At 46.0% G+C, this 16,586-nt stretch overlaps 1 protein-coding gene and 1 pseudogene across 1 annotated transcript; both read right to left on the reverse strand.

Moving 5' to 3' along the window:
• Positions 1 to 7,256: 7,256 nt before the first annotated feature.
• LOC119320517 lies at positions 7,257 to 10,337 on the reverse strand (annotated as a pseudogene).
• Positions 9,690 to 13,173, reverse strand: LOC119325791. Its single transcript, XM_037599519.1, has 5 exons — positions 13,130 to 13,173; positions 12,929 to 12,988; positions 11,651 to 12,816; positions 10,881 to 10,970; positions 9,690 to 10,369 (listed from the first exon to the last, which is right to left on the reverse strand). The coding sequence occupies exons 2-4, from the start codon at positions 12,961 to 12,963 to the stop codon at positions 10,930 to 10,932; spliced, it is 1,242 nt and encodes a 413-aa protein (XP_037455416.1). The 5' UTR covers positions 12,964 to 12,988; positions 13,130 to 13,173; the 3' UTR covers positions 9,690 to 10,369; positions 10,881 to 10,929.
• Between the last annotated feature and the right edge of the window lie 3,413 nt (positions 13,174 to 16,586).

The raw sequence follows: 16,586 nt of genomic DNA on the forward strand, positions 1-16,586 counted from the left end.
GTAATGAAGAGGGAAAGGAACTGGATTGGGAATCTTACCCTTACCGAAAAAGGCTTTCGCCCCGCTTTATATATAAAGCAAACCGCACATTACAACCGGCCATACAACAAGAAACAAAAATAAATCGACAAGATATATAACTCCACGAAAAAGCTAATGAGCTTCGAAGGACCAGTAGGACATCGGAGCCCACGACAGCCTCAGATCATGGCATCAATGACTGCGACAAGGGAGCTATTCTCCACCGGAGGAAAGCCACACTTTGTCCCTCCCAAGGTCAAACTTGTTATCCCGTCGCTGCCTCCGAAAAGGGCACCCCCGCCCTCTCGTCCTGGATCAAAGGACGCCGTCCCGTCGGCAGACAGAGCAGCTCACCCCCGAGCACACATGGACAGGCCAACCAGTTGCCGGGGATAGGACAACAGCCGTGGTGACCTCACCCCTAAAGGAAACCCATACATCGCCACCGTCTCCGGCCAAGACCCAAACACCCACCACATTTGCCGAGCATAGACATGACTGAAGACCAGCAGACCACCACCGCACCTCGCCCTTACCAGAAGAGCTCCCAAGGTGGCGCCTTCAAGAAGAAAGCGATGCCATTGCGCCGCCGCCGCGCAATCCGGAGATTTTGGGCTTTCGCCCGGGACCAAGAGGCGGAGGGCCAGGTGTAGGTCTCGATGTTGCCCACAAGAAGGAGAACGGCGCCATGGGTGTCGCCAACATCGTGACCGGCCTCGCTGGTCAAGGGTTTCCCCCGACCTAGAGCCCTCACCCAATGCCCCTCCGACCTGCAGAATGGGAGAACCAAAGGGCGCCCAAATCTCGGCTGGTCATGGGGAACAAAGCACCAGGAGGCCACCACCTATAGATCGAAACCATACTCGTTGCTGCCTCGCCGCCAGGCGCATCCAAGGACGGCACCCCGCAGCGCCAGCGCCACCCCCCGTCGAAGAGGAGGGGGCGCCCTCTCTAGCAGTGGCCACCGCCACCCATGACACCTGCAGATCGGCTAAATCGGACGCGCCTGACCTAGCCCACGCCACCACCAGATCGGCCTCGCAGCCGAGCCCCCGCCGATACCACTGCAGGGTCGCGCCACCGCCTCCCAGCACAGCAGCTACCAGATCCGTGCGACCCTGCCACCAGAGAGCTCGCCGGACCTGGCCCTTGCGAGCGGCTGACCCGCACCATCGGGATCCCGACAGGGGAGGGAGAGGAGAAGCCCTGCCGCCGCCAGCGCCGCACGGGCTTTGCCGGCGGACGCCCTTAGGCAGCGGCGAGGAGGAGGAGGGGACGGGGGGAGGGGCCTCCCGCCGGCGGCGGAGATGGGGCTCCCGTGACGCGCGTGCGGGGCGCGTCACGGGAGCGGGGGTGAGGGGGGCCTAGATTTGTGTTTTGCAAGAATTAATAGAAGAATCTTACCCTTGGCCTTGGGGAACCTCAGCAACAGCATCCATTAGAAGCACCTATGTCCCCACAGCTGCAGCAGGGGAGGATTGTTAGGGTTTGATTAGGAAGGGGAAATCTAGCTAGGGTTTACTTTTACTTCTAGGAAAAAATTAAGAAGAAGGGAGTTACTAGTTTAGATGGAGAGGGAGAGGAACGACTAGATTGGGTTGCCAGACCTCGAATCGCCGGTGGGTGGCTGTCGGAGATGGGGCGGTGGGGTGAGGTCGCCGGCGGCTCCGCTCCTCCTTTCTCCGCTCCGCAGCTTTTTTTTTAGAAACTTCTCCGGTCCGCAACTGAGAGTGGGAGTGGGGAACGACAACTATAGTAAGCATAATTTCTTTTTTTATTTTGTGAGATAATTTCATTTTTGGAAACCATGGTTTTTAGGAAAATCATGATGTTTGTGGAAGCATAAATATTTTCTTTCCATTTTTTCTTGTGATACCCGATTTTAAAAAACATGAATATCTTTATATTTCTAAATTCTCATTTTTTTTTATTTTACTAACTTTCTTGTAATATATTTCAACGAGTTGTTTTTGCACAGTTTATATTTCTCAAAAATAACCCCTCCCCCCCTATTTCTTTCAATTTTGTAAAATTTATAACTCCCATTTTGATCATTGTTTGACCAAATAACTTGAGTTCGGGAACCATTTTTTAGTTTCTTTATTTATTTTAATTTTTTTAACACAAGAAGGCGCCAAGCACCAAGATATCATTCATCTCAAAAGCATAGTACAACGTGTATTACATGTCCCTGGAGTTGAAAGTTATGAAGATAAAGCAAAGTTGGGCAAAGAGAATTGCTTTGAGAGAAATGAGTACAGCTAAGGACAGAGTCTACTCTTGAGTTGAGAACCTGATGAGCACAATCATGAGCTATTTCATTGATGTTCCTGTTAATATGGTAAACAGCAGTCTGGATAGAAGAAGTTTCCTGAAGAAAATTGCTAATTGGAGCGCGACACCTCCAGTTGATCGAGTCGTCATTGATGTTCCTGTTAATTATTGTGCTTCTTCCAATTGATCTACCACCAACAGAGCAAGATTCCCAAACTACTTAACCAGTACAGAGTTTCAACTACTTTACTTTCTTGTTTTTTGTGTCGTATTATGTTGTAATGAACTAACTGACCAATACACAGTAGTAATATGAGTGAATTTATCTCTCTTTCTTTTTTTGCGATGGAGACTGAATTGAGCTATTCAACGTATGCCGTTGAAGACTGCATGAACAAGAAAAAAAAAAGCAATCTACAAGGTCAGGTCAAGTGCAGGACACAGCATTGTGAATGTGATATCTGTGTACTGCAAGGAAATTGATCATGGAGCAGGGCCTGATTCAAAGGTTAAAATGTATAAAACCACACTGTGTCAAAGAAAACTGAAACCGTGCTAAAAATGCTGAACATCACGGCCAAACATTTTGATTTTGACAGCAAGAACGATCTAAGGCAGCATTTTCCTTAAGCACACGTAGCCCCGGGCCACAAGATGCGGCCAGAAGATGAACGTCGCCACGGCAGTCACGAGTTTGCTCTCTCGCCAGGCCGCTGCATTCTGCTGCTTTCCTGGATGACCGACTTATGGGGCACATGTCGGAAATGGCAAGTCCATGATCTGGAAGATATCTTCAGTTTACACTGGACAAGAAGAATCTCTATGACAGATCCAGAATAGGACTAGCATTTAAGAAAAAAATCAGTAATTTTCTTCAGTCAAACAAAGTTCAGGCAAAAACTCAAATGCTCATTTTGACTTGCCTCCTCCAAGAAAGAGCCAAGTGAGTCTCAATCAACCAGGCAAACATCTCCTCTGTATCTTGGCCTTGCAACCAAGAAATCCAACTAAAGTTAATAAGCATGAAAACAAGTTATTGGTGACAAATATCCATACACCGAGTGCATAAGCATCAAGCAGGAGACACAAATTACTCAAACATCAGCGGTTTTAAACATTCTTAGTTTCTTTTGGTTAACAGAGACAGCAAAGCAATCGAGAATTTATTCTGGGTTTGGAAGCAGCAGCAGCAGTCAACAAGGCTCCACTTTCATCAGCAGCAGCAGAAATCTGAATTCAGTGTCTGGGATATAAATACAACCGTGGGTATTGACCAGCATTCAGTAGCAGAAACCTGAAGCCGGAATGCACACAAACGACACCAAAAAGAGACACACAGAAAAATGCCAACAAAGATCAAGTTGTTGGGCTTTGCTTGACCAAATAAATCACACACAGCATAGCAAATAACTGAAAGATTCTGAAGCAACTAGCAAGACACTAACCAAACTGATAACTTGACTACTGGCTGCAGATATTAGAGAATAATAATACTACAGACAAGTTTGCAAATTAAGTACACAACTAAATCCTACTAGCCCACTTCACCGGCCACGGCGTACAACGGTACAAGATGGAACAACTAAGATGCTACAGATAGGGTTAATTTCAGCGTCAGACCATGTCAGCGGCCACAGCAGACAAACAAGGTAAGCAGATAGTTAATTCCACGTCTTAGCAACTCAAGAGAACTCCTGATGCCTGCACAACAACCGATATCATCAGTCAAAACCAATTTGAACAAGGCACACTCGCCGAAAAGCCGATCGAGAGTCATATCTCACAATTGTGCATGATTGCAACAATAAACATCAACTCATTTTTCCAGACATATTATACAATAATATCCCAAGACGAATCATCTCGGCTCCATTAGGAAAAACTAACATCAGGCCAACAATTGGAAAACAACTAACTTGTAGTTGGTACCACTACTACACAGCCTTCAACCAATTGATTGATATGTTCTCAAATTGTTCTGCTGCACAAGTACATATGATCCGTCAGAGTAAAATACTAATATTCTTTTTTTTTAGAAAAGGAGGATGACCCCCGGCCTCTGCATCTGGGTGATGCATACGGTCACTTTATTAATTATTCTCACAAGACCTTACAAAGTCATACAACAGTAAGACTAAAGCCGTCGTCTAAGCAACAAACTGTCGCTACACCTATCCAGTTGATGAAGGAGCGCAGATAGTCTGGGCCTAATACCAAACAGACATCGCAGCCAAGCCTAACATCTAAGACCTGAGACCCCAACCTAGCCACTTGCCGGGTCTGGGGCACACACTGGTTTGGCGTGCTCTCAGAGGCTGCGGCCGCCAACTGCCACCGCTTCATCTTCAGAACTGTATTGATGCATCAACCTTGCTCGGTCTAGCTATCGTCGACGCCGCCACGGCGCCCAACGACACCTCCTCCCTGCGCGCAAATAGCTGAGCACGTCGCGGTCGCCACTGTTACACCTCAGCGCCATGCTGCCAGGTATCACCAGCCGACACAGCTTGAAGTCCTTGGAAGATCTGTCGTGCGTAGCACCTGCCGACCAGGCATGACAAAGCGTAGCACCTGTCGGTCAGGCTTGACTTGACATCTCCACCGTAGCTCCGTGCAAGACGAAGCCGCTCCACCTCCTGCCTCTGAGTACCAGCGCTGCTCCGCAAACGATGCTCCCAAGAGAGAAACGACACCGCAGCCGATCTGGAACACCAGATCCTAGGTGTCGGTGTCAAAACCGGCGGATCTCGGGTAGGGGGTCCCGAACTGTGCGTCTAGGCGGATGGTAACAAGAGACAAGGGACACGATGTTTTTACCCAGGTTCGGGCCCTCTCGATGGAGGTAAAACCCTACTCCTGCTGGATTAATATTGATGATATGGGTAGTACAAGAATAGATCTACCACGAGATAAGAGAGGCTAAACCCTAGAAGCTACCCTATGGTATGATTGTTCTTCGTCCTACGGACTAAATCTCTCCGGTTTATATAGACATCGGAGAGGGCTAGGGTTACACAGAGTCGGTTACAATGGGAGGAGATCTACATATCGTATCGCCAAGCTTGCCTTCCACGCCAAGGAAAGTCATATCCGGACACGGCACGAAGTCTCCAATCTTGTATCTTCATAGTCCGGGAGTCCAGCCAAAGGTCATAGTCCGGCCATCCGGACACCTCCTAACCCAGGACTCCCTCAGTAGCCCCTGAACCAGGCTTCAATGACGACGAGTCCGGCGCGCAAATTGTCTTCGGCATTGCAAGGCGGGTCCTCCTCCGAATACTTCATAGAAGATGTTTGAACACAAGGATAGTGTCCGGCTCTGTAAAATAAGTTCCACATACCACCGTAGAGAGAATAATATTTACACAAAATCTAATCTGCTGATGTATTCCGTAGTGTGACATCACGCCACGGCCAAGCCTGTATTCGAATCGTTTTACTGTCCCACCTCAGCGTGTTTAGCGAGGCGGTTTCCTTGGCACGTCTTGTCAAAGCAGAGATCGTGTCCCCTTATTCCGGGATTCTCATCAATACGGGCGTGGGTAACCCAACAGCGCCATTAATTGCGGCGCTTGGAAGATAAGCGAGTTTTACTAGGCTGGTGAGGGCACATAGTTTCGGCCGCCCATATAAGGGGATAAGGATCCACCCTTTCAACCTACGCCTTCTTCCTCCTTTGCTTATCCATTTCCGCGCACTCGAGCTCCAGCGCCCAAGTCCGCACTTCCCACCTCAACCTTCTCCAATCATGTCCGGAGCGGGAGGCAGGTGGATGGCCTCCTCCGTCACGGAGGGGCAAATCAAGAAGCTGAGGAAAGCCAGATACTTGTCCAACGACATCGCGCACCGGCTCCTAGATGAGGGACAGCTTATCCCCACCCCCAGGCCCCATGAGAGGGTGGTGTTTCTCCCCAATTTCCTCCATGGACTGGGTTTTCCTCTTCACCCATTTGTCCGGGGGCTCATGTTCTATTACGGCTTGGATTTCCACGATCTGGCCCCGAACTTCATCCACAACATCTCAGCGTTTATCGTCGTGTGCGAGGTCTTCCTGCACATCCAGCCCCACTTCGGCTTATGGCTGAAGACCTTCAATGTCAAGCCGAAGGTTGTGGGCGGTCGGCAAGCGGAGTGCGGAGGTGCCATGCTGGGCAAGATGCCCAACGTCACCTGGCTCGAGGGCTCCTTTGTGGAAACCATTGTATTTAGCCTTCAGCAATGGCCAGACATCAAGGCAATATTTGTATTCTTTTTCTAGCTTTAATGGAGACCTATAATAATAAGAAATTAGATCAGCATAGGATCACCAGACCAACAAAGAAACAAACAACACGATGTATTCTTATATATCTAGTTCAATCTGTAAGCTGGGGAACGATGTTACCGCAGTCACATTTCAAAAGTAACTCGAATGAATACAAGCGGAACAAACTAATTGGACTTTTTGCTTGTGCAATGTAGATATGGGGTATTACCTGCAGTATAGAAAGTCGTGTAGGGATAAAACGTGTGGTAACATATGTAGTCCCTTTTAACAATATATTTAATCTTCATCGAGTCAAGTTGGAGGGTGAAGTTGCCGATCATCGTAGCGAGAACAATCACATTTGTCTCCTCATCATACCCGACGAATAGTGCATAATTCACCCCCCTTGGAAGCATCCCCTCCAGTAGAGTGGTTTTCTGCAGCAACACCCATTCGACAACACCATCACCACTGTTATATTTCCTCTTCCATAATCGGATGGTCAGGTCCAAATTAGAAACCGCGAGGCCAAGTCCATCATCCCTTATCCGTAAGAGCTGAGAACACCAGTCGGTAAGAAGGTAGTTTAATGGCTTCTTGATCAAATCGAGGCTCTGTATTTCAAAATCAAACACAAGGATATCACCTCCAAAAATCAACCAGAAAAGTGCATTCCTGACTAGGATGTTGGGCCTAAACACAAAAATGTCACGTCCTATTGCGGTCGAGGAAACTTCTCCCCAAACACCAGATGCCGAGTCGTAGACAGAACAAAATGCCCGTGTATTATATCCACCGAAGCAGACCAAAACCAATTTAAATGGGCTTGAGAAGCAATCTCCGTGCACATGCCCATCTTCCACATCAGCACACAACACCGCACCGTGCCACGTGCATGAACTCTCCGTAAAGGCATCGTCGAGCCCGGGTGGAAAAGCCACGCTGTGTTGTTCGCCGGTGAGGGGATCCCACACGATGGTTTCGCGCTTCAGCTCATTGATTAGGAAGGAGAGGCCGTCGCGGCCACCCATGTATTTTCCGTGGTAGTTGTTTGGTGTGCAGCTCTCGGGCAGGGAGAAGCAAGCCGCGGGGATGCAGTCGGGCGAGTCCATGATGGGAGCGAAGCGATTAGCATACCCATCGAAGAAGCCGAGCAGAGGAGGTTTCTGGTGGTGCTTGCGGTAGTGTTTGAGAAACGCGGGGTCGGAGAGGATGCTGGCCCAGCGTTTGCATATGACGGATGCGCGGGGCAGCGCGAATGGCATCAGAGGGAGGCGGACGAGGATCTCGATTAGGAGGTTGTCGTCGCCGAGCACCTCGGACACGGGTCCAGCCAGCGGCACGGAACGCAACAGCCTGCTGCCATCCAAACACGGTTGCCCGGCAATGGGATCGACCCTGAAACAGCAGTCACGAACATATGCAGTCAATGGACTGATTTCTTCAATAAAACATCCAACACACATATACACATCCGTGATTGATAAAGCATATAGCATACACAAAGTAATGACTAGGGAGAGGAACTGGATGGGGAATCTTACCCTTGGCCTTGGTGATCCATGAGCAGCACCTTCTCTCGTATCTCTCCACCGCTGCAGCAGGGGAGGAATGTTTTAGGGTTTGATTAGGCCGGGGGAATCTGGCTAGGGTTTTCTACTAGTACCAGGGAAAAATTAGGAAGAAAAAAGAAGAACGGAATAACTAGGTAATAATTAGATGGAGAGGGATCTGAAGGATGTTGGTTTGTGAACTCTAGATTTCAAATCACTCAGAACGTGCTCCTCTCCTGCAAATACATCGTGCTCCTCTTAGTCTCTAGCCAAAATGTAAATTAACCAAACGTGCTAGTGTATGAGTATTTCAATGCATGCACCGCAGACGCACATCCTTGCGTGAGTGCATCTCTATCAATGCCATAGTATGCATGCACGTAACTTCTATAACTTCTATATATAATGGAAACATCGTTGCCCACTTGAACGACCCACTGGATTAATAGTGCCAGTTATCGACGTGGTCATATCAACATGAAGTGGACGAGGTACTGCTCCGGGTAGTGTTGAACAACGCTCACGTCAGCCTTGAGCGCACCAACCTTGGCCGCAAAAGCAGCAGCGACCCTCGACATCGTCGTAATCTCCCTCGAACCAGGCAACCACCGCGTGCGTCGAGAGCAGAGCCGACTTGGCCTGGACAACCACAAAGTCCTCGTTAGGCCTGGATGCAGCGTCACCCTGAATGCATTTCAACCATGAGTTGATTTCTTAGCTGATATTTCCAAGGAAGAAGGATAAGCTTCAGCATGCCAGATATAAATTTTATGTAATACAGAGCACTGCTTGGCATGCTTGTAATGCGAAATTAAATCATGCCAGAGAGCATACGTCATATTCCAGTAGATTCCTAATACAGAACAGAAATGTGAATCGTATTGATCCAAATTCATCACCCAAAAATAGGAAGACTAATACAACACCTGCATTCCATTCAGCGTACCATAGGCTTCCTCGGAAGCGCCAGGGATGCGGAACTCAATCAAACCGGGATATAGCTTCAACTAACGCTAAAATCTTGTTTCTTGTGTTGGATTAGGTTGAAATGACTGACCTGAGCTAGGTAGGCGAGACACTGGTTCTGTTCCCTGAAGGTGGTGCTAGGCTGCTAGCTGCAAGTGGTAAATCTGAAATAGGAAATAGACTTCGGTATAATCCGAATCAAGGGAAATTTCAACGGCAGGTCCAGAACTGTACTAGCTTTCAAAATTTGTTTTTGTTTAAACCACTAGCTAGGCAGGCAATATTTCCCTAGGGGTGAACCTTTGTCTATCCGAAAGACATTCTGTTCATATTTTCCGTATAAAATGGATTTCAATGCTTCATGTCCACATACTAATGATCTCAACAAATGGTATTCAGCAGATAAGAATACTATTCGCAAATTGAAATTAAACACAACCAGGATATATACTGTCAAGATAGTACATAGCGATGAGTCGGCATATAGAACTACAGTAGTAAATCTGAAACCGGAAACAAATTTCAGTATAATTAGAAGCGAGAGAAATTTCAATTACAGATCCAGAACTGGACTAGCTTCCAAAAATGAGCGAAACACAACTCAGGCCCGTATAAATACATTGCACACATTTGGACCCAAAAAGCATCAAAACCCTTAGTTTCCTTTCTAATTAGAACAATGTTTTGACTTGTCTCCTCCAAGAAAGACCAAAGTAAGGAAAAGAAATGTCAGGTGCTAAAGGATCGTATGTACTCCCTCCGTCCGGAATTACTTGTCGCTCAAACGGACTAGCACAAATACTTATGGGCGGAGGGAGTATGTAGCAACCGAACAATGAAGGTGAGACTGTACATGTCTTTGTTCCTTCGAAGTAGGCAGCACCTGGGCGCATGTACAAGCATTGTCTTCCCCACCATTAGATCACTACGGAGACTTATTCAGAAAGAGCATGTGTAAAGTGCCGGAGCCTATTCCTTCTTGCCCATCCACCTTACTAGTACCTCACATCACAGGGTCAAGCATTAATCCAAGCAACTCTACGAGCCACTAACCACCCTCACATCACACGATTAAATCCAATAAGTCCACTTCACAGGACAGGTACATAAAAGTAGAACGGCCTACATACTACATGGAAGAGCAATCTCAGCATCAACCACATCACATGACATGACGTGCAAAATAGAAGAAACTAGAGACTACATAGCAGGACAATTTGAGCATCAACTAGGCATGGCTGTGTCTCAGCAAAATAGAAGAGACTTCCCTGCGCCATGGCTGTGTCTCAACAACCTTAACTCTTAATACCTGCCAAACAATCAATGTCATCTTAGTCAAACCAATCTGTAATACTCTCTCACAGAAGAAAAAAACTTTTTATGATCCCCAAAAATAAACATTAACTTTGCCATAGTGCAAATTACACACAAAATAAATGCAAAACTGAATTATAGATAAACTGATACTACAAACGGACAACAATAAGAGAGCCTTTATTTTGTATTGGAACCATTATGGTAACATGTTTCCAAGATTCTGGCAATCTGGCTACGTAACTACATATGATCGCAGCAGAAACTAAAATATCAGTGACTCAACACCTATCATCTGAGGAAAAAGCCTGAACTTCCAGGATTGCTAATTCATTCCAGATTTACTTTATGTACCAAGTGCACATGAGAGGATCGGAGTACAAAGCAAAGATGTCTGGTATCTCTACTCAGCGGCATGCTTCTTGAACATGTAAGAATAGATGATGCATCATCTTGTAGATTAGATAACCAAGCAAAAAAAAGGATATATGATAAGAGAAAATTACCTAAGTTGTTCGACCAAGATAGCACGTTGGCAGATCTAATGTGTTCTGTTCACAGTTCCAAATTCACCCCTTTCAACCCAACTCCCCTGCCTACAAGCAACAGAAGCCCAATCCAAATGAAATTTTGAAAAAAAAGAGTTGAGTCAAGGATAGTAAATGAAGCCACATCTATTGTCAGGTCCAAAACAAGAACGGAAAGATTGTATAGTGTACATGTTCAGAAAAAATGCATTGCATTTATCCACATTTATTGTCCAGTGACTTTGTACCAGTATTGACCAAAGACCAAAACAAAATATGCACGGATTGGGAAACCTGAGTTACAAAACAAGCTTTACATAGTACTATGTGAAATTAATTAACTACTAATACTCTCCAATAAAAATTACGAATTGACGATGAGTATCAAGATCGATCAAGATAAATTTTAATCTTGAAGGAAATTTATTGAATGAGAAACATAACAAGCTTTAAGCTTCCAGATGTGCCAACTGGTTACCTATTTAACACAGCAGATGGTTTCACTACATTCTGATGAAAATATAATTACAAGCATCGAAATGTAGTTAGCATTTAGCAATGGCCAATCGTCAAAGCAATAGTTATGTTCCTGTTCTACTTTAATGTAGTGTGGCGATACTATCAGCAGACCAACAAAGAACCAAACAACACGTGTATTCCTATATATCTAGATCAAACCTAACTGCACTGAATCCAAGCGAAACTAACCAATTGGAGTTTTGCTTGTGATGTAGACAGGGAGCTATTACCTGCAGTATAGAAATTTGTGTAGGGATAAAAGGTATCGCAACATATGAATTTTCTTTTAACAATATGTTTGAGCTGCATTGAGTCAAGTTGGAGTGTGAAGTTGCCAACCATCGTAGCGAAAACAATCACATTTGTCTCCTCATCATACCCGACGAAACAGACAGGAGGATCCATTCTCCTTGAAAATATTCCCTCCAACGGAATGCTTTTCTGCAGCAACACCCATCCGGCAATACCATCACAGTTAGATTTCCTCTCCCATAATTGGATGGTGTAGTCCGACAAAACAGCGAGGCCAAGTCCACCATCCTCCATCCGTAAGAGCTGAAAACAACCGTCGGTAACATAGTTGTCTGACGGCTTCTCAATCACATGAAGGCTCTGAATTTCAAAATCAAACACAAGGACTTCACCATTAGAAACCAGCCAGCAAAACGCATTCCCGACTAGGATGCTGGGCCTTAACCTAGAAATTTCAGTTGTTATCGTCGTCGAGAAAATATTTCCCCAAACACCAGAAGCCGAGTCGTAGAGAGAACAAAATGCGTCTGTATTAGAAAATCCAGTGCAGACCAAAACCAATTTAAACGGGCTCGACAAGCAATCTCCATGGACATGCCCATATTCAGCATCAATGCACAATACCGCGCCATGCCAGGCACATAAACTCCCCATAAAGGCATCATCGAGCCCTTGTGGAAAAGGCACGGTATGTTGTTGGCCAGTGAGGGGGTCCCACACGATGGTAGTACGCTCATGCTTGTTAATTACAACAGCGAGACCGTGGCGGCAGCCCATGTATTCTCCGTAGTCCTTGTATGGTGTGCTTCTCTTGGGCATGGAGAAGCAAGCAGCACGGATGCGGTCGGGCGAGTCCATGATGGGAGCAAAGCGGTTAGCAAACCCGTTGAAGAAGCCGAGCAGAGGAGGTTTCCGGTGGTGCTTGCGGAAGAGTTTGAGAAACACGGAGTCACAGAGGATGCTGCCCCAGCACTTGCATACAGCGGATGCGCGGGGCAGCGAGGATGGCTTCGGCGGGAGGCGGACAAGGATCTCGATTAGGAGGTTGTCGTCGTCAAGCACCTTGGACATAGGGCCGGCCTGCGGCACGGAACACCGCAGCCTCCTGTCGTCCACACACAACGGTCCGGTAATGGGATCGGCCCTGACAAGAAAAGAAAAGAAAGTGATCCAACACACATATGTACATCCAACCAGCACATATGAACATCCAGCATACACAAAGCAGGGCACGCAAAAATGGAGAGGAATCTTACCCGTGGCCTTGGGGAATCTCAGCACCTGGATCCATCGTGTCTTCTCCTCTCTCTCCACCGCTGCAGCAGGGGAGGAATATGTTATGGTTCAATCAGGATTCAGGAGGGGAAAATCTTCCTAGGGTTTTCTACTAGGGAAAAATTAAAAAGAAAAGAAGATGGGAGTAGCTAGTAGATTGGATGGAGAAGAAGAGGAAGGACCTCGAATCGCCGGCAGACGGGGCGGCGAGGTGAGGTCGCCGGCGGCTCCGCTCCTCCTTTCTCTCTCGGGTCCGTCCGTCCCACCGCCAGCTTTTTTTCTCAGATCTGATTTTTTTTAGAGTTTTTTTCTCTGATCTGATTTTTTATCTGGATTTTTTTTAGGCACTGTAATGTTAGCCCATCCATCCAAGCCCAACCCAATCTATCATTTAAGAAAAGCCCACGTATCTACTTCCTGTGTTACTAAAAAAAACATAAAAAAACTTCTTCTACTTTTTTTTGCACGGATGACTAGTAAATAATCTGTCAAAAAAAGTTTGAATGGAATGCAACGACCCTGCAACTCAAGGACCTCGCCGGTGATAGATGCTTCAATGCGACGATAGGTCGGCGACGATGTTGTGATGGAGTCATTGTAACATCACCTGTTGTAGCGAGCCCGACTGCTCGCAGTAGCACACCATGAGGCAAGAAGAGCATCGCCGGAGATGCAACGGGTGCGTCACCAGTTGTTACGCAACGAGTTTCTGTGAGGCAGCCGGCACATCTTATGGTACAGGAGGTGACGTCGTTGGAGAAGGTTGGCTCTATGAGCCGAGCGGCACAACACGAGATGGCACGATGCGAGGAAAGCAAAGGAAATAGGGATCCCGTCAGATTGTGTTGACCTATCAAACGGTTACGCGGGGAGATCGAACAGCAGGCGAGCCGACTCATTTATGAAATCAGTCTGATGATGCCTAGCATGGGTTGAATGTAATTTTATGTATGTATGGTAACAAAGGTTTGAGCTAAACAATCTACTAGCACTATGTCTGGATGGATAATTGAGGCATTTCTCACCACCTGACAACAAGGACGACACGTCGTCACTACTAGGAAAACACCGTAGGCAATCACCTAATAGTGGCGCGGGGTAAAGGGATCACGCTACTGGTAAGTAGTAGTAGCGCGAGGAAAAACACTACGCTTCAAGTAAACTGTAGCAGTAGCGCAGGCACTGTGACCCCGCGCTACTGCTAAGTGGTCCAAACCGTGCCCCCGGGACAGGCCATGGCAGCATCGTTGGGTCTAAAACATGCGCTATAACAAATAAGATTGCAGAAGCGTGGGTCATAGACCCCGCGCTACTGCTATGGATACACGGGGGCCTGCTGGTGGGCCCCACTTAGTAGCAGTGCGGCCCACGGGACATGTGTGTGCGCTTCATATGCATTTTTGGACTTAATTGATTGGCGAATTAATATTTTAGTTGCAAAGAACAATGAATCTCAACTGCAACATGACAATTTTCTTCTCTACTCGTTCCGTTAACCATCAAACAGTTTCTTATGATATTATTGTACCATTTGTATATGTTATAGGCATTGCAAATTGTAAACACATTGAACATATAATCATTCATAGACATAATAAGGTCTAAGACATCAATACACTATATAATTGAGTATATAATATATAATCACACTGAGATACTGGGTCTAAAACATGACAAGTACTTAATCACAACACTAGTTGAACCTATCTGCGAATTCCCAAATTTACGGGGCTAAAACATGACAAGCACTAAAATAGTACTTTTTTAGGTTCAACACTAAAATAGTACTAGTAGTTGGACTAATGCGTGAAATCCTGATAATACAAGGGCTTTTGCAAACTAGTGTATAACTCATCGGGTTTTTTTTTTCTGTCGGTCGTTTCAACGTGGGTCACAACCCATGAGACCTTTCGGCTCAGGCTCATGGTGGCACCGCTGTTGAAGCAGATAAGGGGACTGGGAGGTGGGGCGTTTGGGGTCAATTCCCCCCATTCCACCGCCACCCCCATGGTATCCTGTCGGCTGCCGCCGATGGCGCATAGTGTCGACAAGCTTCAGGATGAGGACGACCCCATGCAGTGGCGCTGCCCTATTTATACAGAAGTTTGGGACGCGTTAATGCTGATATCGTGTAAGAATTGGTAGAAACTTGTGTTTATTGATTGTGGGCGAAGCCCTATTCATACAAGAGTTCGGGACGCCTCCGTAGATGCACCTATTTACAATAGATGGCAGTTGGCATGCGAGAAGGCGTCCATGTGGACGGGCACGTCCGCTCGGTGCTTTGTACACTAATTACACGTGCCTAATCTAGGCGATGTCTGCTAGTGGCAGTCTTTGGTAGGGACACTGTTTCGTTTCGTAACAGCTCTTCCTACTTGACACTTCTAGCAGTCGTTACTGTGCATTTTGCAAACGGACGCCTGAAGCCTTTCAGGCTGGGCCGGCCTGCTTAGCTATTTTTCTCTTATCAAGAAAAGCTATTTCCGATGCGGGAGATAAGGTTCGGACTTGCGAGCTCGCGATCTCTTGAACTGCACTAAACACTACGCTAAGTTGGCGTTTGTGCAGACAAACTTCTCTTTTTACATTTCAATGTTTCCTATGTTTTCTCTTTCTCTTTTATTTTTTTTCCTGTTTTCCTTTTTCTCTTCCTAAATGAGTGAACTTTTTTCAAATCTGACGAAATTTTTTTAATTTCATGAACTTCTTTCTCAATTTGATTGGACTTTTTTCAAATATGATTTTTTTTATAAAAAAAGTCACTAAACTTAATTATTTTTTGGTGAAATTTTTAAAAATGGTGAATTTTTTTGGAAATCTGGTGATTTTTTTAAATTTTGATAATTTCTGAAATTTGATGAATATTTTTTCAAATTCGATGAACTTATTTCAAAATCAACTAAATTCTTTTTCACATTCGGTGATTTTTTAAAAAAATCAATGAACTTTTCATTTCAAAATTGATAAACTTTTTTCAGTCACACGAGTTAAGTGGCTGTAGTGGCCGATGATATAAGAATTCAAAATCGATGAACTTCTAACTGAAAAAATTTTATCGGTGCTTGACTCGTGTGCTGGCAGAATTTAATTGCACAATACTGTCTGTTGTAACACTTAGATTTTTTAATTTTTTTTGCACATTTCGATGTTCTTACATCATCGGCGCTATTCTCAGTCACACGAGTCAAGTGGCTGTAGTGCTTGATCAAACTTGTATGGGAATGCGAGGGTGCGAGTTCAAATCTTGAAGAACTCAATTTTTTGATTGATTTTTTTGGCGCAAAGATTTTATTGGGCGCTTGAAGCACGGATTAGGAGCTCCCTTTGACCACGGGACGGTAGGGAAGGAAAAGGGGGCGCTCACGCGATCGGGCGCCTGAAGCACGGATTAGGAGCTCCCTTTGACCACGGCGACTAGACTATATCTGGTGAGACGGTAGGGAAGGACAAGGGGAGAAGCAGAGATCGATCATGGTCTCCTGGGAGCCGGCGTAAGTGGTAGGTACTCCCTCCGTTCTAAAAATAGATGACTCAATTTTGTACTGACTTTAGTACAATGTTAGTATAAAGTTGGGTCGTCTATTTTGGAACGGAGGGAGTAGTAGGCGTGCTACTTGCTTGAGGTGAATCGAGCAG

This window comes from Triticum dicoccoides, chromosome 6B (assembly GCF_002162155.2).
Source record: "Triticum dicoccoides isolate Atlit2015 ecotype Zavitan chromosome 6B, WEW_v2.0, whole genome shotgun sequence".
NCBI classification, from domain to species: domain Eukaryota; kingdom Viridiplantae; phylum Streptophyta; class Magnoliopsida; order Poales; family Poaceae; genus Triticum; species Triticum dicoccoides.